We start from the raw sequence: 22,262 nt of genomic DNA on the forward strand, positions 1-22,262 counted from the left end.
ATGATTTTTACCTCTAGCAAATCAGTGGTTGTTTCTGGTCAAGTTTTATGTATAGAATTTAAAATCAATCATAAAAATTTCCTATCACGTCTCAGTTTTAAGATATAGATAGATAACTGGATTCGGTACAAAGATATTATTACTGTTTGAAATACAATTTTTAAACTTATTAACTTTTGGTTGGATTTGTTTATTGGGCTAAAAGTTAAGCAAGTACATCATTGCTGTTCTTGCAATATAGTATATTTTGATTTTGATGCACTTTTCCAGACAAGTCAATAAAAATTAATAAATTTTTATTAATTTTATGATACCATTCAACTGTTCAATATATAGTGTACGATAAACTACACTACAAGAATTCACCTTCTGTTCAAATTTACCAATTGCTTTTACTGTTTTTAGGTTAATGCATTGTTAAAATGGAGAAGACAAAGCACAGAACTTGCATCAATCACCCAGACAACTTCTGCTATGGAATATCTGAATGACAAAAATAAAAGGTATTTCCAAAAAGAGCAAGCACTGCATGAAATATCCAAATATCCCATTAGCAATTAGCCCAGTGCCACACTGTAAAGAGCCGCCAGTATCTGTGTCACCAAAATCTTGGGGTGTTGGAAGTAGTGATAATGGTACAGAAGAAATCGTTTTACCAGATGTCGTGTCGTAGTCCAAATCATGTACTTCACATGATTTGGACTACGAGCCAAAAAAAGGAAAGGCCCACACTACATTGAACAAGAAGAATTAAACGACTTGATCAGAGACCTGGGCTTGCCCAAAGAGAAGGCTGAATTACTTGGATCCAGACTACAACTGTGGAACTTACTCGGCAAAGGTACAAACATTACAATATACCGTAAGCAAAATGAAGAGTTTTCAAGATAGTTTGCAATGGAAAACAACATGTGTGTCTGCAAAGACATCGTCAGTCTTATGCACGAACTGAACATTGATCACAATACCTCTGAATGGCATTTGTTCGTTGATGCATCAAAGCTAAGTTTGAAAGCAGTATTGCTTCATAATGGAAATACTTTACCATCAATTCCTCTTGTTCATGCTGTTGGCCTGAAAGAAACTTACGATAGTATGTCCCAGATTCTTGCTGCTATATGTTACAATGGCTGTGGTTGGAATATTTGTGGTGATCTCAAAGTGATTGGACTGCTTGTTGGGTTGCTGGTTTCACTAAATACTGTTGTTTCCTGTGTTTGTGGGATAGTCGTGCAACAGCCAAACACTATGTCATACAACACTGGGAAAAGAGAGATGAATATATTCCCGGCAAAAGCAATGTAAAGTATGTTCCATTGGTTGATCCACAAAAGGTTTTTCTTCCCCCTTTACACATCAAGCTTGGACTGATTAAGAATGTCACTAAGATAAAGAAAGCAGAGGATTCGCATATTTACTGAAAATGTTTCCAAATTTATCTCATGCAAAGTTGAAGGAAGGAATTTTCATAGGTCCTCAAATAAGAAAGCTCCTAAAATATGAAGAATTTCAAAGAAACCTGAATGGTGTTGAACTGGCTGCATGGAGATCTTTCGAGGCTGTGGTACATGGATTCCTTGGAAAGAGAAAAGAAGAGAACTATGAGCAACTGGTGACAAACTTTCTGAAATGTTACAAGAACATGGGGTGCCGAATGTCATTGAAAATGCATTTCCTTCATTCCCATATGGATTTCTTTCCTGAAAACTTAGCAGATATCGGTGATAAACAAGGAGAGCGCTTCCACCAGGACGTATCTGCAATGGAAACACAATACCAAGGTTGCTGGGACTCTGCCATGATGGAAGATTACGTTGGTTCCTTAAACGGGAAAGCAATCTGGAGTATACGTTGTTATTTGGTTTTTAGGAGCATTAGCAACTAAGACCGTCTTGCTCCGGGGATATGCGGTGGTCATTCCCTGACCTTTCCGCATCCTCCATATTTGGTGGTCACGGGCTCGAACCCCAGTCTAATCAAGAAGCGTATGCTACGCACTGTTGCTCCTGCCCACCTGTCTATGGAGTCGTCTCTGGAGTATAAAAGGAAACATGTCTAAGCAACATATATTGTGTGTAATAATTACAACCATGTATGCTGATATTTTATAAAAACAAGGAATTTAAAATATGTGTATATCTTTTGATGTAGATGTGCAGAAGTAAAAGATTGATATTTTCATACTCAGGACATTAATTTTGTTCAGAATAACCAACTTTCATTCCAGAGGTAGGTATGACGAAAAAATAAAAATTTTTCCGGTAGTGTTATTAGCTTGTTATGGCCATGCACATTGTGTACTTGATTTAAATTAAATTAATTAGCATTAGTATTAAATAGAATTAGTAGAGCATATGATGCAAGAGAGCAAGCTTATACAGCATCAGCCAAAAAAAAAAAAAAAAAAAAATCCCATTTCACCAAACGTGTGTCCAGTTCTTCCTTGAATTTTTTTAAGCTATCAACTTCCACAACGACTGATGGAAGTTTGTTACAGCAATCATCCACACACTGGCTAAAGACAAATTTCTGAACATCTGTATTTCCTCGATTTAAATTTATGTCTCCATAGGTGCAAAATCTGAGAAAGAGGAAAGTAATCCCATCTGCATTGAGCTTGCGCAAATCATTCAATGACTTATACACCTCAATCAGATCACTTTGCAGCTGCCTAGCTTCTAGACCCTGCAATTTGCAGAACTTATGCCTTTCTTGGTAAGAGCAACCCTTTGTTCCCCTCATCAATCTTTTTGCCCTTCTCTGTACTCGCTCCAGCAGCTCTATATCCTTCCTAAAATGAGGCCTCCAGACCTGTATGCAGTACTCAAGGTGTGGCCTGACCATTGCCTTCTACAAAGGGATAATCACCTCCTTATCCCTGCTCACAAAATTCCAGTATATCATTGCCAAGACCCCATGACCTACTCTGGCAGCCTGTCTGCACTGTTCAGAAAACTTCATATCTGACTGCACAATTGAAAGAGACCAGGTCTCTTTCATTCTCCACTACCCTAAGTGTAATACCACATAGTTGGTACATTTCTCTGCAGTTAGTGCTACCCATATGCAGTACTTTGCATTTGTCAATGTTAAACTTCAGCCCATCTACCCAACTTTTCCAGATCCTGTTGCAGCAGCATACTGTCATTACTGTTATTAACAACCCTGCCAACCTTTCTATCATCTGCAAACTTGACATTAAGCTTGATATACCTTCATCAATATCATTGATAAATATACAAAACAACAATGGGTCCAACACCGAGCCCTGAGGGACACCACTAATAACATTAGTCCACGAAGAGCAATACCCATTGATTACCACTCCCTGTCTTCTCCCACTCAACCATCCTTTTATCCATTGTATCAACTTGCCCTTAATGCCATACTGCTCTAATTTGTACGGTAGTCTTGCGTAGTCTTGCATGTGCAACAGTATCAAAAGCTTTCCTGAAATCCAAGATTATGATATCAAAATTATTTTTTGCATCCAGTTCCTTTGTGACCATATCATAGTATCCAATCAAATTGATCACACAAGATTTCTCCTTAATTAACCTATGCTGTGTCTGAACTATAACTGCAGTCTTATCTAAGTAATCCTGGAATGCATCTCTAACCAGTGACTCCATTATTTTCTCCAGAACAAAGTTAAACTAACAGGTCGGTAATTACTCGTGTCACCTTTGCAATTTGGGGGATCAAAGATTTGCAAATCTTTGATCCCCCAGATTATACATTTGCATATCTCCAATCCATGGAGACCTTCCCTGAATCAAAGGATGTTCTCATAATTATGGCAAAGGGCTTGCTTTCTTCCTTTGCTGCCTTCTATAATATAACTGGATAGATCCCATCCACCTCAGATGCCTTTCTTATATTTAACTTCAACAATTTCTCCTCCACTTTGCTCTCAGTTATTACAAAATCATTTAACTCCTTGTTAGAGTAATTAATTAGCTTCTGTCCTCCATTTCCCTACAGAATTCCTCATATGTGAATGTAGATGCAAAATACTCATTCATTTTATCAGCTATCTGAGCAAGATCATCAATAGTCAAACCATCGATATGAGGCAGCTCAATCTGATTCATACCCTTTCTTCTAGCATTTACAAAAGTAAAGAAGTCCTTGCTGTTTTTCTTTGCATCCTTTCTAACCTCCTTTGTGACTTGATTACAGACTAGCTTATATCTACCATAGGCTTCTATGTTGCCAGATAATTCATATGCATCTCATGCATTTCTCTTCTCTGCCGTAAGTCTTATTAGTTCATCTGACGTCCATTTTAGCCTAAACCTGGAACAGTATTTCTTAGTTGGTATGAAAAGCTTAGTAGCTTCTAAGTTAATTCCTTGAATGCTTCCCATTTAGAATTTGCTATTGGTAACATCATTAGTTGATCGCACTGTATAGAATTTAAAAACTCTGTGAGACTACCGTAGTCACCTTTACGAAAGCAAAGAGTGACCAACCCACAAGTTCCAGTCATTATCTGGAAGTTAAAAATCCCCCATTATATTTCATTCTGTTTTACTGGCCCACTCTATTTCTCGTTATAGTTATTCATTGTACTACTCATTAAAGGCATTAGGCCTATGACACACTCCTAACGATATTATTACTTATGTCACACCAAACCAAACTGACTCAACATTGCACTGTCTACCCATACCAACTGGATACAATCCCTTTGATTTTAAATTTCTTAACTAACAGTAACTTTTCTTTCTGTACACATTGTACTGCCCAAATTCCAATTCTGCATTCCTTGTATCTGTGTGACACTACATCTCTGATATCCCAACAATATCTGCCTTTGAAATCTTGACCAGCACTTTAAATTCATCAGATTTATTTACTGTACTCCTAGCATCATTGTACATTCATCTGCTCTTACTCTTAGTTACTCTAACATAGCCCATGTATTTACCTGTACATAAGTAAATACATCTATTTATGTACACAAATACATAAGTAGAAGAATTCATAGATAACCATTTTTTCATAATATAGTAATTAACCATATTTAGCACTGACATGGATATCAACCCATAGTCAAACTAAAGCAAGTGCTACTGTACTCTCACATTGACCACTTGACCTTTTGCCTTCTTTAAGTATTTCTTTTGTGTAAGAATACATTCTTTGTAGCTTTACACTCTTCACATTGTAAAGATACATTATTATACATTATGGAATTTATTCTTATGTCGTAATTTCATTAAAATAAATCTTTTTTTTTTTTCTTTTTTTTTTTCTTTTTTTTTTTGTGCTGAATTTTATTTCACCTGATGCATTCCAATATTTCTCAAATTTTTATGAAAGGCCAGAATGCATCTGCTATTTCCCAGTATATAAACCAATATCTTGCAAATTCTAATTTTGCTAAAAATGGACTTTAGAGATTAATCTAAATAGCTATATCACCCAATGAAGCTACTAGTTTTATACTGTGTATGTGTATTCCAAAATGAATATATCAAAAAAGAAAGAGCTGAATAATTTTTTTTCATTATATGAGATAGCATAATTTTTAAAAAAATTAGTCTTTTATAAGCTTTGCGTTGCTAGTCTTGTGAACGTTTGAATTATGTGTGTTTCTGAGATAATATTATTATTTATTTTTTTTTTTTTTTGCCCAATTAACATTGTAAATTGTAGTAAAGGAATAGCTTTTAGTTTCCTTAATCACACTTTGATTAGATTATTTTTGTATTTATCCAAATATTTAAATAATTATTGATTAAATCCACAGTAGTGTCTTATGTTTTACAACATAAGTTCTCCACTACTGGCTTTCGTAAGAAAGCCAGTAGCGGAGAACTTGATAGGTGATAACTTTCTTTTTGAATTCTGTTAGAAGTATATTGATATTTCATCTTTTCTTAAATTGCAATATTTATTGTATGTATTTTTTAGATTTTAATAAAAAATTGAATATTTAAAAATGCTATGCTTTTTACACCTTTTATTTTCAAAAAAAAAAAAAGAAAGAAAGAAAATACAGTATTAATTTTTCTGAAAATGAGAAAAAAATCATTTTAAACATAAAAGATGACTGTTGGTCTCTTCCATTTTCCTGTTTTAAAAACCATTAAATGCAAGAATTTCAAACGTGTGCATTCACATACATTTTCTTATTATGCATATAAATCAATTAAAAAATATATATATATATATATTAGTTACTATTATTCGCTTCAGTTTTAAAATTTTTTTCAAAATTTATTTTGAATTTGGTGTACCTAAAGTGCGCAAAATCTGAATATCATCTTATGTGATATAAGATGATAATACGTTATTCAAAAATAATAACAAATCTTTCAGACAAATTATTAAAAAATATTTAGCATTGTTGATAATCAAGTGGATAAATTGCATTTACTAGATCATGTGGAAATAACTTGAATTAGAAACCAACACACAATTCCAAGCTCAGTAACATTGATACTCATCAGGTTCACCTGCTGGTATTGCTATGAGTAAAAGTAGAACAAATGTGATGGTGGTGCAAGATGAGATAGGCTCTCTTGTGCAGTAACTCGAAAGATGATAAAAAAAAAATGCAAAACCATACCAAGTAAAAATGTGTTTATATTTAGGAAGGTACAGAAAAATCACAGATTTTATCTTCAGCCAACAGTTAAGGCAAGCTTGTTATTTTTGGAAGGAATCTCACTGGTAAAGCATCAGAGATGCAGAGTTAATGAATATACAATTGTTGCTATCAGTAATTTTGGCAGGACCTTCATAAGTCTCAACAAAATTACTAATAGCAACAATTGTATAATAATAATAATAATAGATAATTAAAAATTAGTATTACTATTGGCAATGTGATGCAAGGAAGCAAAGCTTATAAAACACCAAAAAAATAAATAAATAAACAGTAATATCCCCACTTCATTTGCCTCCAATAATTTGTTTGTTCTAGGAAAAAGTTGGGCATTTATTTTCTTCCTTGGGGAAAGTTTTAATAGTTTTTAATAATTTAGTTAATTCCTTTCGCTCCCTAATTTATATGTATCCCATGCATTTTTCTACTCTGCCACATGTCTAATTAGTTCATCTGACCTCGGCGCCTCCATAGCCAGGTGGGAAGGAACAGCAGTGCGTAGCACACGCTTCTTGATTAGACCAGGGTTCGAGCCCGTCACCACCAAATACGGAGGTTGCGAAAAGGGCAAGGAATGACCACCGCATATCCCGGAGCAATATGGCCTTAGTTGCTAATGCTCCTAAAAACGAAATAACAATAACATCATCTGACCTCCATTTAGGCCTAAATCTTGAACAATATTTCTTAGTTGTATGAAAAGCCTAGTAGCTTCCAAGATTAATTCTTTGAATGCTTCCCATTTTGAAGTTGCTGTTGGTAACATCATCAGTCTATACTACCATATAGAATTTAAATACCGAGTCAGATCACCAGTCACCTTTACAAAAGCAAAAAACCTTCCCTTTACCCCTGACGTTAGTTACCTCTTTGAGTAAATCCCACTTCAGCACACTGTTATCACTGCCACCTAGTGGTTCCTTTATCTGCAGATTCTTAATGCATGAAGAATCACTACTGATAATCAGATCAAGAGTATCACTCCCTCTAGTTGCCTCCCGAACATGCTGCTGTAGAAAACAATCATCCAATAAATCCATAAAAGTTTTGCTAGTTTGTGAATGACCAGCCCACAAATTTCAGTCAATCTCTGGATGGGGGGGATTAAAATCACTCATTATAACACCCTCTTTTACTGGCCCACTCTATTTCTCTGCACAATTGCTCATTATACTCATCAGATTCATTAGTCCTATAACACACACCTACTCTCATTTTTCCTTTCCCAGTGTTTATGTCACACCAAACAGACTCAACACTGCATTGTCCACCAACATCAGTTGGTTGTCGTTGTTATTTGGTTTTTAGGAGCATTAGCAACTAAGGCCATATTGCTCCGGGGATATGCGGTGGTCATTCCCTGACCTTTCCGCATCCTCCGTATTTGATGGTCATGGGCTTGAACCCCGGTCTAATCAAGAAGCGTGTGCTGAGCACTGCTGCTCCTGTCCACTTTACTATGGAGATGCCATTACATCAGTTGGATGCATTTCCTTAGAAGATTTTGTGTTTCTTAACTAACAGCATAACCCCTCCTCCCTTCCTGTCCTGTCTATCCTTTCTGTACATATTGTACTCCCCAAATTCCAATTCTGCACTGCTTATGTCTGTGTGACACCACATCTCTGATATCCCAACAATATCTGCATTTTATGTCTTGACTAGCACTTCAAGCTCAACAAATTTATTAATTATACTCCTAGCATTGGTGTACATGCAAGCATACATGCACCTGTTTTTACTCTTAGTTACCCTAACACAGCCCATGTATTTACTAAATAAAATACAGGGACTGTGTTGGGTAATATAATGTAAAAAATTCTGATAACTAAAATGAATAAATGAATATGGACTAAATAAAACTAGCAAGTAATTTAATTGTCCATAATGAAAATGCTGCTAAACATTTTTAATGCTGCTAAATGGAGTGCCTTACACTTGGGGAATAGCAACCCCCAAATAAATTATATTATGGTGGGATTGAATTAAAAACAGTATAGGAGGAAAGGGATCTGAGAGGGATTAGTAAAATGAATGAAGGTGGATTTCTCACTGTTATAAAGAATTTCAGAACTACAGGGTCGTAAATTCAAATTACAGGGGTGTTGAGGTTTAGATTAGATTACAGAAGTTTTCTTTTAGCTAGTGAGTCATTGATTGCTGGAACAAGTTGCCCTTGCGGATAGTTGAGGCTGACAATTTGAATAAATTCAAAGGTCAACTGGATAGTTACCTGTGTGAGGAGGGATGTATATAATTTGTATTTTCTTATCTACTTGTTTTTTGCAGCAAAAGCCTGTGGCTTCCTTGCACTATACGGCAAATACTATTACATTTCATTTTATAGAGTTTCTAGTATATCTTTAAAATAACTTCTAAAACTTAAATTTTTAGCAGGAATTAATACATGTATTCTCCTTTTGAAAGGAACTATAAATTATTGTTCTTGTCTACAGACCACAGAATTTTGGCAGTGAATTCGAGTATGTCTCTTTCCTGTATAGCCATTATGTAACTGTTATTAAAATTTTGATTTGCTGATATGTTATTATTTTAAACAAATATTATAGAACATATTTCTCTTCCATTTTTATGTGATATCAGGTGACATATATAGGTTGGAAAAAAAAAAAGGAGATGTAAAAAGATACTAATTGTTATATCTTAATTTTCAGCCTCGAGAAGGGCCTGTTCAAGGTGCAATGCCACTTGCACCCCAGAGAGATGGAGCAGCACCCGCAGAAAATGATTCAAATGACCTTCGGCGTAGTGTAACTTCCTTGTTAGATGCAATGAGAGACCTTCTTAGTAATATTCATATGGCAGATGTACCAAATGAAGGTGATGTTGATAGTGATGATGATAGAGAAGACTGAGCAGAAACATTTCTTCTTAAAGTGATCCATTTAAGAAAAAGAAAAAAAAAATGGTCATTATTTTGTCCAGAAGTTTTGAATGGTTAATTGTCAAGTGAGTTTAATGTTACACTTTGAGGCAAGGGAGCATTTAATTCTTGTGTACATTTGTTTTTAAGGGTAGTAGCTGAATACAAGATGTTTTTATTAACATTCCCTGTTTCCAGTGGTATTGAGGATAAGGGAGTCAGCATAAAAGATTCAGTGATCTCTATTATGACATTTTGGTTCTCCTTTACGCTGCAGCTAAAGTGTGTTAGCAATTAATGTAAATAACTTTGTAGGGATTATTTCGATGGTGTGTCCTAATATCAAGTGTTGTGATATAAAAAAAAAATGCAAGTACTTCTGTAAGTATTTTATTCTTCTGGTTGTACAATTAATTTTGCAATGAATATTGATAGGCAAACTTTATATAATGACCTCTTTTTTAATGCAACAGATAGGCCTTTCTTAGTGTCATTTAATAATTTATTAATATATTTATAATTAGAAAGTGCATACAGATGAAAAATGATACTTCAGTAAAAAAATTTCTAATTATAAACAAAATAAATATTGTTGAGTTTCAGTATTTACCACTTCATAAACAAGCAGACCTAGTCAGTTCATATTACAGGATGATTATGAACAAACACAGCTTCATTTTTATTTTTTTAAACTACCATCTTAATAAAACATACTTTGAATAAAAGGATTACACTATCCTGCATTTTATCATTACTATTATATTAATATTAACTATAATATTATTCCCAGCAAAGACTGTTGTTTCAAAAAACTGATACCATGTCACACTAATAAATAAAAATATAATATGCACAAATGTCTCCAGCTTACTTTCCTGAGTTTTTCATGAAATAACAACAAATTTATGTTTTGCTTATTTTTAATTGTTACTTCATAGATGAAATGCTTCGAAAAATAAAAGAGAAATCTTGACAACTGTTCCCAGTCACTTTGAGAAAGGAAATCTGCAAAATATTTATGAAACTATTAGTGTGTTATTAACTTTAAGAAAAACTTCTAAGTGTATTTTATTTTGACTTATGTGTTTCAGTTATCTATAAAGAAAAAGATTTTTTCCTACTTAAAAAAAAAGCAAAGAACAATTAAAGGTGGACATTATCCACTTAATAAAATCTCTGTAAATTTAAACATAGCTCTACATTTTTTAAGGATAAAAGAGCATATTATCTCGGATCCATTTAGTATTCTATGTTTGGATAATAAAATCTCTATATTGATATAGAAGGCCAAATCTTGTGATGTCTGTTTGTAATGTAGCATAGCCAGTTTTGTTGTATATATCTTAAATGAAAGTATTAATTGTAGAGATTACACAAAAATTCCTCACATTCCAAAAAGTTTAATAGGAATGAAATAATAGCAAAATTTTAGCAAAATAACAGCAGAATTACTTGGTATCTCTGTTTCAAGTTCATGCCAAATTTCTGTATTGCAGTGAAACTTTCTTATTTCTTCATAGCAGCATACATACTCAATAAAATTTTCATTATCAGTCATCGCTTTTGACCTCACTCAGGTAACTCTCTTGTGAGTTCTAATTTCACTGAAAATTAATTACAAGATGTGGATATAATGACAGATTTAGCCTATTCCCCCAATATCAGTGCATTACACATCTGTGCTTCTTGTCATTAGTGAGTATTTGCAGATCTACAGATCAGAATTCATTCTTAGTGTGAATAGACCTATTTAATAATGGGTAGATACAGTGCCTGAAAATGAACATCATGACTGTTGTTATCTCCATTGAATTTTGATTCATCCCTATATTGTCTTTCAACTATATTAGCATTATTGCACTTTTTTTTTTTCTTCTGTTTTTTTTTTTCACCCTTGGTATAGTTAGTATATAAATAACATTCAACAACATACTGCTGCCTTTTTCATTCTTTTTTAACTCTAATAAGAAACAGTATACAGAAAAAGCATGCTCACAAAAAAGTAATTAAGCTGAACTAGATTGAAGATCATCTTATTAACTGTTTCTTTCAGTGTATTGATGGAGTGACATGACCATTGTTCATATAATCAGACTGCCTTAGTTTGTTTTATTAATTTTTTTCATTTTCATTCTAACTTTTTAAAAATTATTACTAATATTTGTGCAAAATTACTTAGTATGAACAATTTTTCCTTTATGATATATTAGTGCACTATTTCTTTTAGCCAGCAAGTCGTTGATTGCTGGAACAGGTTGCCTTTGCAGGTCGTTGAGGCTGACAGTTTGAATAAATTCAGAAATCAACTGGATAGTTACCTATGTGAGGAAGGAGCAAAAAGCTGTGACTTTCTTCCACTATATAGATATTAATATTTCTAATAGGCGTGCCATACCAAATGATCACAGAAAGTTTATTCTTTTATTCTTAGAGAACACACAGATGGTATTCTTTTTAAGATAATTCTCCAAAGTAATTCTCATTAACGTCTGCGGCTGATGTATATAAGCATAAAACTATACTATAAATGATGTGCCATTACATATAAACAATCAAAAAGCACTCAAGTGCTGCCATAATGCATGTAGGTGGTCAATATATAAGTGGTGTAGTAATGGTACATGAAATTAACAACTTGTTCTATCAGCACATTGATTGAACTCTGGGCTAATTAGGAGCAACACTTCATTTTTGTTTATAGCTTAGTATACATTTTCATTTGTTTTTTACTTGTGTTGAGGTTAGTTTATGTACATGGAATAAACTTTCAATAAAGTTTTGAGTTTTTCCTGATTTACAGCTCAGCCCAAAAGTAAGTATTCACTTTTAGCTATGAATTCCAGACTTTTACATTTCGATCATTATTTATGAATTTTCAAACTGTTGAGGATTTCAGAATGTTGCTCTTTATCAACATTCCAAAAATTACAGCACATTAATGCACTCTCTCAAATACAAGTGGATGCAAATGTGTTAAAATAATCACTAGCTTCCATTTTCCATTATGTTTTGACACAATAGCCTCAATTATAATTAACACATCATTATATAGCAAGAGGTATCAAACTTAAAGAGAGGCACATGCACTAGTAATCATTGCATAACAACAGGTTACATATGAGTAAATTGTTTTCCAGAATATGAGACAGATAGATAAGATAATAATATTCTGAAAAGGACATCATACTGTTAAGAAATAATATTGAAGTGGAAGAAAAACACTGATTAAACCATGTGTGAAAAACACTGATTAAACCATATGTTAAGTAAAACAAGAATGCAGTTTAGTATATAAATGTGAACCTTTGCTTCACCATTCTTCTAATAAAACTAGAATGTTGACTTAATTAGATGATAAACACTGCTCTGAGTAGTAAAAAATTAATTTATTGAAAAATAAATTAACCACTCCCATGAGAAGATTAGAAGCTTTTTAAATGTTGCCTTGGAGGAGGAGGAGGAGGACAGGGGAAAAAAATTAAAGCCTCTGAGGTCCTAGAAAAAATAAGGGAAGAAAGGAAATTGTTGAAAGATCAGTAAAGGAAAAGAAATTGGATAAGACATATTCTAAGGAGGAACTCCCTTATGAAAGATGTGACCAAAGGAGCTAAACAGATATTAAACTAATCAACATAAAAGAAGCTTATGATTATTACTTGCTTATTACATGTTGTGGCAGAAGATAGTTTCTTGCAAGACTGGCCAGTAACGTGGAACTGAAAAGTAAGATGCTCCTATAAGCTTACAAATTTTGGATAATTTAGTAGTAAATGCCAAACAAATAGGAAGAGGATGGCTAAACTGCAGGCTATTTTTAAGATCTAAATTACAAAGAGAAAAAGACTTGGTCTGAATGGTCTGGATATGCATGCACACCAGGAAGGAAGCACATTGCATTAGCAGTTAAAGTCTCCATTTCCTGCATAGGAAGGTCTTGCAGGCTGGATCACGACATATGTCCAGATTTAAACCCCTAACTTTATGCTTGTGTTACCCACATATAAATATTGCCCATTAACTCATTCATTGGTCATTGAGTTGTGGCATTTCTAGATCCCTTTCGGAAAATTGTCATCAGACTTAATTGACAGAAAATTAAGGGTAGATACAATGAGCTGAGCTCTAATATTTTTTATTAAAGTACAGTACCCTTTCTTTTCTGTCACTTAGGCCTATTGGAAAGATTCCAAAAGGAATGTAGAAGTATTACCAGTCTAGTTAAATGGGAAATTTTATCAGAGTAGATTTGCATTTATATAAGTAATTCATTTTTACTTTCTGTAATCTCCATATAAACAATGAATTCTTCTGAACATAAAATCATGTGTTTTTATCATGTTTTTCTTCCAGTTCAGTGCTTTTTCTTAGATAATATAAAAATAAAAAGAACCTAAAATCTCTGCCTAGGTAGAGTACAAATAATTTATTTATTTAAAGTGGTGCAATACTAAGGAAAATTATTATGAAAGCAGAGAGTGCTCTATAAGAGAAAGAGAAATGCTATTAGACAAAAACCTTTCTTTTTTTTTTTTTCTAATTTTATGATACATATGCAGAACATATTTTATTAACTTAAGGAATATTTTGCTGCTGGTGTGGCACAAAAAGATCAGAATACTGGTATTCTAGTATAGTATGAGAATATCAGAATAGTAACATCAAAACAATAAATTACCATCAAAAGTACTGTACATTGTGCAGTACTTGACCTATAACTTAGGTCGAGTACTAAAGTATGGATATAGTACTAAAGAGCACTAAAGTAAATGCACATTCTACATTACATTCGGAACATTTATCTTGATCCTCATCTTTTCTTTTGTTCTCTTTTGGTATGTTTAAATATGGCAGCTTCATTGCATTGTTTTTTTTTTTTTTGGTTTTTTTTTTTTTTTTTTGTGTTTTGCATGAGGTACTAAGCACAGTAGAAGGAAAATCCTCCAAGCCTTTCACATTAGGTTTAGAGGGTTTTTGCTTGATTTTCTTCCAGCACTTAGCATTAGTTGAGGCATACGATGCAAGAAAGCAAGCTTATGCAGCATCAGCCAAAAAAAAACCTCCCATTTCACCCATCCATTCACTCCAAATGCCTGCCCAACTCAGCCTTAAATTTATTTAAACTATCAAGTTCCATAACAAAAGTTGGAAGTTTTTTCCAGCAATCAACTACCCACTGGCTAAAGACAAATTTCTGCACATCTATTCTACAACTGTCTTTCCTCAATTTGAATCTATACCTCCTCAGGTTCTTAATCTGAGCAAGAGGAAAATGTGATTATATGCATAAGCACTTCTTGCCTTAAGTTGTTGTATGTATTACACATAATAGAAATTTCGAAATTTTTTTTTTTTTTTTACCAATATGCTCCTGGTAAAGAACATGAGATTCAGTATGCATGCATCCACAAAATGAAAAAACGTTTTTTCTATCACATGACTGTTTTGCATATGCACTCTGCTGATTTTGGTATCATATCAGATCTGTCCACCGAGCCCACTTTTTGTTATGTGCATTTAAACATCCTGGCTTCATTATTTTTTCTTTGGTTTTCCTGTCAGTTCTGCCTAAAGTGTTAACATTCTACTTCCTTCTGTTCATCCGGTGCACTGTCGTCTTAATATCTATGTAGAATGACTGTGTTGCACTGCTTTGGTAAGTTTTCTTCAAATTAAAAAGTGACATTCCCTTTCTTATAGAATTAACAGTACTACAAGGATTGGTTTTCTTTTCATGCAGAGTCTTTGAAAGCATTGGACTTGTATATCAGTTGTCTGTATACCAACTATGACTTTTCCGTAGATATGGCTGAGTAAATGCATAACAGTAGTCCTGCTTATGCCTAAATTTGCATTTACAGATACCTCAGTTGTAGATCCAGTGTAAACAATGAGGTCAAGGATATATCAATTTTTTCATCACAAAAAACAAACCAATTTACACAAATTTGTATTATTTTGTTGAATGTTGTTTTATTCCAAATCACCCTCTGAACAGAAGTAGGCTGTCATTGATACACAAGCTTTAAAACACATTGATACACAAGTTTATAAGTGTACTGAAAATTTTTTCTTATAATAATACTGCAGCATAAGCCATAGGCTTCCTTGCACCATGTGGCTACCTTTTTTTTTTTCTTATTCCTCATTATGACTAAAATGTAGCATTACTCATAAAGAGAAGAATCTGCTTCTTGCCATAATCTAAAAGAAAGCTGGTGATTTCAAAAGTTAGTTATTTGACCAGTATCCTTTTAGAGACAGCTTCTTAACATGCACCATAAGCATAATTACAGCAATAAAACAAATTTCTGAAATGCATGTTTCTTTTTACGGATCTAATGAGTGCAAATTTCAGTTACATTTTCATTTTCAGCATAAGTGTTTTGTCATTCTCCTTCAACAAATAAGTTTGTGACTTTTTCTGTAAACATTTTCTGATAAAAAGTAGTCACTTTCTTTCCAATTACTGCAGTCATCAGCAAAACACTGTTTTCCAAATCGCTGCAGTGAGACTTGTAATTTAGGGCTGACTTCATCACTATGTCATTTCATTTGGTATGTTTCCAGCCTCTATTTCTTCATAAGCTTCCCCACTTTCTCCATCAGAATCAGAACTTACCTCATTGCTGCTAACCTCTGTTTCATCAAGTGAAATATTTTACATCAGTCATGATTTTTGCATACTTCTGATTAGGGCTTACAGTACCGGTCAAAATCTTAATACTGGTATTTCGGTATTTTTAATTTATGAAACCGGGATACCAGTATTCCAAAAACAAACGTTTTTCTCAATAAATTTTGATGACAGTTAGATGCAAAGGTAAGGTAAGGTAATAAAGAAACATAAGCAATCAATAGTATGATCATTTAAAAATGGATCTAATTTTGGTACATATTTGATTAGCGGCAGAAAACGCCCTTTCGGATTCTTGTTATTTGGTTATTTGGTTTTGTTTTTAGGAGCATTAGCAACTAAGGCCATATTGCTCCAGGATATGCGGTGGTCATTCCCTGACCTTTCCGCATCCTCCGTATTTGGTGGTGACAGGCTCGAACCCCGGTCTAATCAAGAAGCGTGTGCTACTCACTGCTGCTCCTTCCCACCTGGCTACGGAGGCGCCTTTCGGATTCTATTCTGGTACAAGATAATCGTAGACGATCTCAGTCCATATTTTCTAGGCTTTGAACTTTTTTAGGAAAAATAGTTAAAAGTATTTCATTAATTTCCGACTCAAGTTCATCTTTTAAAATCTCATTGGAGTCAGGCATTTTATTTCTTATTTTGGAAAGAATTTGTGGAACACTGATATTCTGTTCCATGTTGGTCTTCCATGGTTGAATTATGTTCATCATTTTCTGAAGGAGAAAGATGTTTTATATTCAGCAAAGTATAATTTTCACTATAGTATCTTTACTGAGTCTGGGGGAGAGCAAAGATTGGGGATAAGGAACAAAGAGAACAAAGAGGAATTCTTCACATATATAAATGCAAAGAAAAGAAGGACAAATCAGATCGGATGCATATGTAATTGCATGGGATAATATTAGATACCCCAACTGATGCACATGAACTCGACAGTTACTTTGCATCGATATTTACAGAAGAAAACTCTTCATGTCAATGAGAAATTATGGGAGTGAAGTTGAAAAAAATATAATTAATGATGTTGAAATTTCACATGTTGATTTAATAAGAAAACTTTCGTGCCCACAGGCGAGTAAGGCTCCTTGGTTGATGGCATATACCCTATAATCTTAAAGGAGGTGGCAAGTGAGTGAATTGAACCAGTAAGGCTAGTTATGAGAGCATCACTGGACTCAGGAGAGATTCCGTTGGATTGGTGTAAATTGGAATATAAAGGCGGTTCAAGGAGTGTAACGGGAAACTACCGACTGGCCAGTCTAACTTCAGTAGTAGGGAAAATCATGGAGGCAGTGATCAAAAGTGGAATTCAGGATCATTTAGATGGAAATGGAATTCTGCAGGATACACAGCATGGTTTTGTAAAGGGAAAATAATGTTTAACAAATCTGGTTAGCCATTTTGAACAGGTCACTCGTGAGCTGGATTTAGAGAATAATTTCGACATGTTTTATTTGGATTTCAGCAAAGCATTTGACTCAGTCCCATGTGAGCATTACTTTATGAGTTGGAGCAGGCTAGAATCATAGCGAAAATCCTTAGATGGATAGCACAATGGTTTGAGGGCACTAGGCAGGGGGTTGTGATAAATGGTTATTCTTCAGATTGGGTTAATGTAAGAAGCGGGGTTCCCCAAGGAATTGGGACCACTGTTGTTTTTGATTATCTTCTTCTTCTTCTTCTTTGGTCCTTAGCTGGCAGCTGGGGGAGGCGGTTGGCCACGCAACCAGTATGCTGCTGTAGGTGCCGCAGGGTTTCGGACTTGCTCTGTGATGTTCTTCCATACCTTACGATCCATGGCTTCAGTCCTGGCCTGGTTAAGGTCGAGACGTCGGCTCTTCAAGTCATCTTCCACTTGCTTGGCCCACGTTTTCCTAGGCGCGGTCCGTTGGATGCTCCATTGGGTGGGTCGTTGTCTCCAAAGGAGTGTGGATGGTATTCTGTTCGTGCCCATTCTACATACGTGGCCAAACCATCTGAGCCTTCGCTTCTGGATTTGGTCGGCAATGGTTGGTTGCTGTTGGCATCTGGCGCGGATGGTATCATTAGTGATGCGGTCGCGAAGAGAGATGCCCAAGATCTGCCACAGGCATCGCATTTGGAATACCTCAAGTTTGTTCAAATCTAACTTGAGACAAATCCATGTTTCCGATCCGTAAAGAAGAATGGGCAGGATCAAAGTCCGGAAGAGTCGGATTTTAGTCTTTGTGGAAATGTTGGTCCTCTTCCACAGACACCATTTGAGCGAGGCGAACGCAGTGGCCGCCTGTCCAATTCTGCTGTGGATTTCCATGGTGGAGGCAACTTTCTTCTCCTGGACCAGCGACCCAAGGTATTTAAAGTCCTGCACTTGCTCGATCTGGACGCCTTCGAGATAGATGGTGGCTTGCGACCCATCTGTTGTCAGGGCCTTTGTCTTACCAGCATTGATCTTCAAACTGTATGGCCGGGCAATGCGGGCAATGTCGTAGAGGATGTCCGTGGCTTCAGCTTCGTTACCGGCAAGGATAGCACTATCATCAGCAAACATCAGGTCAGTCACATAGTGATCCTTGTCATATTGTATGCCCTGTCTGTTTCTGAATGCTTGCCTCATAATGGCGTCGACCACGATGTTGAAAAGCAACGGGGAGGCTACATCCCCTTGGCGGACTCCAGTTTGGATGGTAAATTCCTCAGAAAAATCATTCTGGATGCGCACCTGGCTGGTTAAACCGTTGTATGCAGTTTGGAGGAGTGTGATGACTTTTCGAGGTACATGTTCAACCTCTAGTAGTTTCCATAAGGCAGGCCGGTGGACACAGTCGAAAGCAGACTTAAAGTCAATGAAAACAATGACGGTTCGCTGTCCACACCGGATCCTCTCCTCCATCAGCTGACGAATGGCAAAGATTTGATCACAGCATCCTCGCCCGGGTCTAAATCCTGCCTGTTCTTCTCGACTGGTTTGCTCGCGATGTTTTTGCAGTCTTGACTGGATGATCTTCATAAAGACCTTTCCGATGATGGAAAGGAGGCTGATGCCACGGTAGTTCTTGCAGTCCCGGTTATCACCTTTCTTGTGGATCGGTACAATAATGGCTTTCCTCCATGTTAACGGAATTTGTTCAGTGCACCAGATGGTTTTGAGGAGTGAGTGTAGTCGGCGAAGCAGTACATCTCCCCCGGCTTTGATCGCTTCTGTGGTGACTTGGTCCACTCCTGGTGCCCTGCCATTCTTCAGGGATTGTATGGCTGCTTTCACTTCTTCTACTGTAGGCTCAACATCGACCATGGAGACCTCAGGGGGGTCGATCGAGAGTGCTGTTGCTGGCGGTCCCTGAGGTGGGTCGTGATTATACAAAGCTTTGAAGAATTCACTCCACCGTTGCAGGCGTTCGGATGGTGATCGCACGAAGGTCCCATCAGCATTCTTGATGTTGTCACTAGTCAATTTGGTCTTTCCACTCAGACATCTGAGGGTGCAGTAGAGAGTGCGGTACTCGTTTTTGGATGCCGCCACTTCAAGGTTGTCTGCCACTTGGTTCCAGTATGCTTCTCTTTCTGCTGTCATTCTTTGTCGGACTTCTCGGTTTAGCTGCCGGTACCGTTCAAAGTCGACCAACTTTGCCTGTTTCCGTTTGTCCACGAGGTCGAGGCACTCGTCTGATATCCATGGTTGCGTTCGACGTCGGGCAGGTGGACATAGGGGCTTGGCACATTCCAGGATGGCATCAGAGATCTGCTTTTCTTCTTCATTTATATCCTCGGGCACAGCCAGCATCTCGAAGCGGTTGGATAGGGCAATCTGATATGCCTGTTTGTTGGCAGCATTCATTAGCTGCCTCCAGTCCAGCTTGGCTGACCGAGATGATCTTTTTGCATGCCGTAATTTGAGCTGCACCTTAGCGCGGATGAGGTAGTGATCAGATCCTCAATCAGGTCCCCTCATGGCACGAACGTCCATGAGTGATGAGCGAAATCTGGCATTGATCAAAATGTAGTCCAGGATTGCTGAGTCCTTGCCAGATGTTTGATTATCTTAAATGACATCTATGAAAGGATATAGGGTGTGATGCCTAAACTTGCAGATGATGTAAAGATCAGTAGAGTAGTTAATGATCGCCGCCAAGCAGAGCTTCTTCAGAGTGACCTAGATAGACTTCCGGGATGGTCAGAAAAGTGGCAGCTATATGCTTTAATTCAGCAAAATGCAAGTCTTACACCTAGGGAACAGCAACCCCAAAATAACTTATATATTTGGTGGAGTTGAACTGAAGTCAGTAGTGGAGGAACGGGACTTGGGAGTTACGATACGGTCAGGCATGAAGTTGTCCGAGAATTGTGGACAGGTTGCATGGTGTCCTATCGATGATTTATCGAACATTTGCTAGTAGAGATAAGGACATCATAATCACATAAAGGTGATTTTATAACCTTTATGTGATTAAATTATAAACTTTTTTTTTTTTTTAATTAGTACCGAAAAACCGGTATTTTTTTTTGTATCAATCTCGGTATTGTAAGCCCTACTTCTGATGCTATCACACAATAAAACATTTTAGTAGGAGTAAAGCTGCAACTTGGCTAATTCACCATCTTCAAATGTTTATATAAGTAATGCTTATATAAACATTTATATAAGCATTACTTATATATAAATGTTTATATAATACTTATACACCGATGAGCCAAAACATTATGACCATCTACCTAATATGATGTTGGTCCTCCACGTGCAACCAAAACAGCTCGTACCCGGCAAGGCATGGACGCTACAAGATTTCTAAATGTGTGTTGTGGTATCTGGTACCAACACGTAACTGGCAGATCCTTTAACTCCTTTAAGGTCCATGGTTGAGACGCCGTAGTTCACCTGCAGTTGCTTTGATTTGCATAATGACTCGTTGGTCATAATGTTTTGGCTCATCTGTGTATAAACATATGAGCATTACTCTATGAAGATACCATGTGGCTCATTTATATAAACTGAAATGTCACATATTATGTCTGTGGTTTATTAACAAAAACTTCTTTTTCTGACATCTGATATTTGTAGTTGACAATTTATTTGAAAGCCAGTAGGTGACAGCACCTTCTGTAAAATGTTATTAAAAACACCGTTGAATTTAAGATTCATTTATAGATTCACCCTTTCTATCTAAATATATCCCATCCCTGTAGAAGCAGTCTCTCCTGTTAACAAAAACAGACCACGCTGAGAAAAATTCTATCCTTGTAATTTCTCTCTCTCTCTCCCCCCCCCCCCCCCTCCCTCCCTCCATGGCTGAATTGATTGACAAAGCTCTCATCATATACTTCCTCCTATCATGTCTGGGCAGAATAGCAGACACTTTCAAATTTAACCCTAACACGTGACTTTTTTTTCAACATTGCACATATTTAAATAAGTCTGTATATATCCTACTCTTAATGTCATTAGAGCCAACATGTAGAACCATATCACCTTTTATGCCCTTAAAAGATGATATCTGCTCTAAAACGTCATCAACTTTTGCCCCTGGCAAACATACCTCCTTATTCCACCTATCCTTTTTTCTCAATATATTTTCCGTTTGCCTGACGATAGAGCCATCGACAACAACTAGCTCCTGTGAGACCAATGCATTCTGGCTTGGGAGTTGCCGCTGTGTTGCCTGATGAACAAGTGCAAGCGCTGGCATTGATTTGAGCAGCTGAGAGCTTTATAGGGCCCACAAGTTAAATCCTTTAAAGGCATTCACTCTGTTCTTCAAGCTCACAGAAAGTCCCATAACAATGCAAAGTTGTCTTTAGTGCACTAATTGTAGATTAACATATCATGAAAAATAAATGTATATAGCCAAAATAATATACAGTGTGACAAATTTCTCTCAATAGTGCAAATCAGCTGCTAGGACTGATCATGGGATTCTCTCAATATATATAGGAATTTTTTCAACAGAAACAGAGCTGATTATTCTATTATTTAAAGCAGCAATACTTAATGCATGACTTTCAGAATTCATTATGGTGTCCTTGGGGACCTTGGAAGACCATTAGTTTAATTTCATGTGGGGATTATTTTTTTTTTTTAATGAATTACAAATGTTAGTGTTCTATTAATTAGTAGAAACAGAAATGTATAAAATATAAAG

At 35.9% G+C, this 22,262-nt stretch overlaps 1 protein-coding gene across 2 annotated transcripts in view; it reads left to right on the plus strand.

Moving 5' to 3' along the window:
* Nulp1 (Nuclear localized protein 1) overlaps window positions 1–10,219 on the plus strand; it is a 231,935-nt gene extending 221,716 nt beyond the window's left edge. Inside the window, exon 14 of one of the 2 annotated variants that reach the window (XM_090377506.1) lies at window positions 9,295–10,219. In XM_090377506.1, coding sequence (XP_090233632.1) covers window positions 9,295–9,394 — 100 coding nt within the window. In that variant the 3' untranslated portion in view covers window positions 9,395–10,219. The remainder of the gene's footprint in view (window positions 1–9,294) is intronic. The other variant, XM_090377505.1, reaches the window with a different exon arrangement.
* Window positions 10,220–22,262: the final 12,043 nt, after the last annotated feature.

The sequence above is a fragment of the Mastigoproctus giganteus genome, chromosome 7 (genome assembly GCF_048544385.1).
Source record: "Mastigoproctus giganteus isolate SK-2022 chromosome 7, ASM4854438v1, whole genome shotgun sequence".
Taxonomy (NCBI): Eukaryota; Metazoa; Arthropoda; class Arachnida; order Uropygi; family Thelyphonidae; genus Mastigoproctus; species Mastigoproctus giganteus.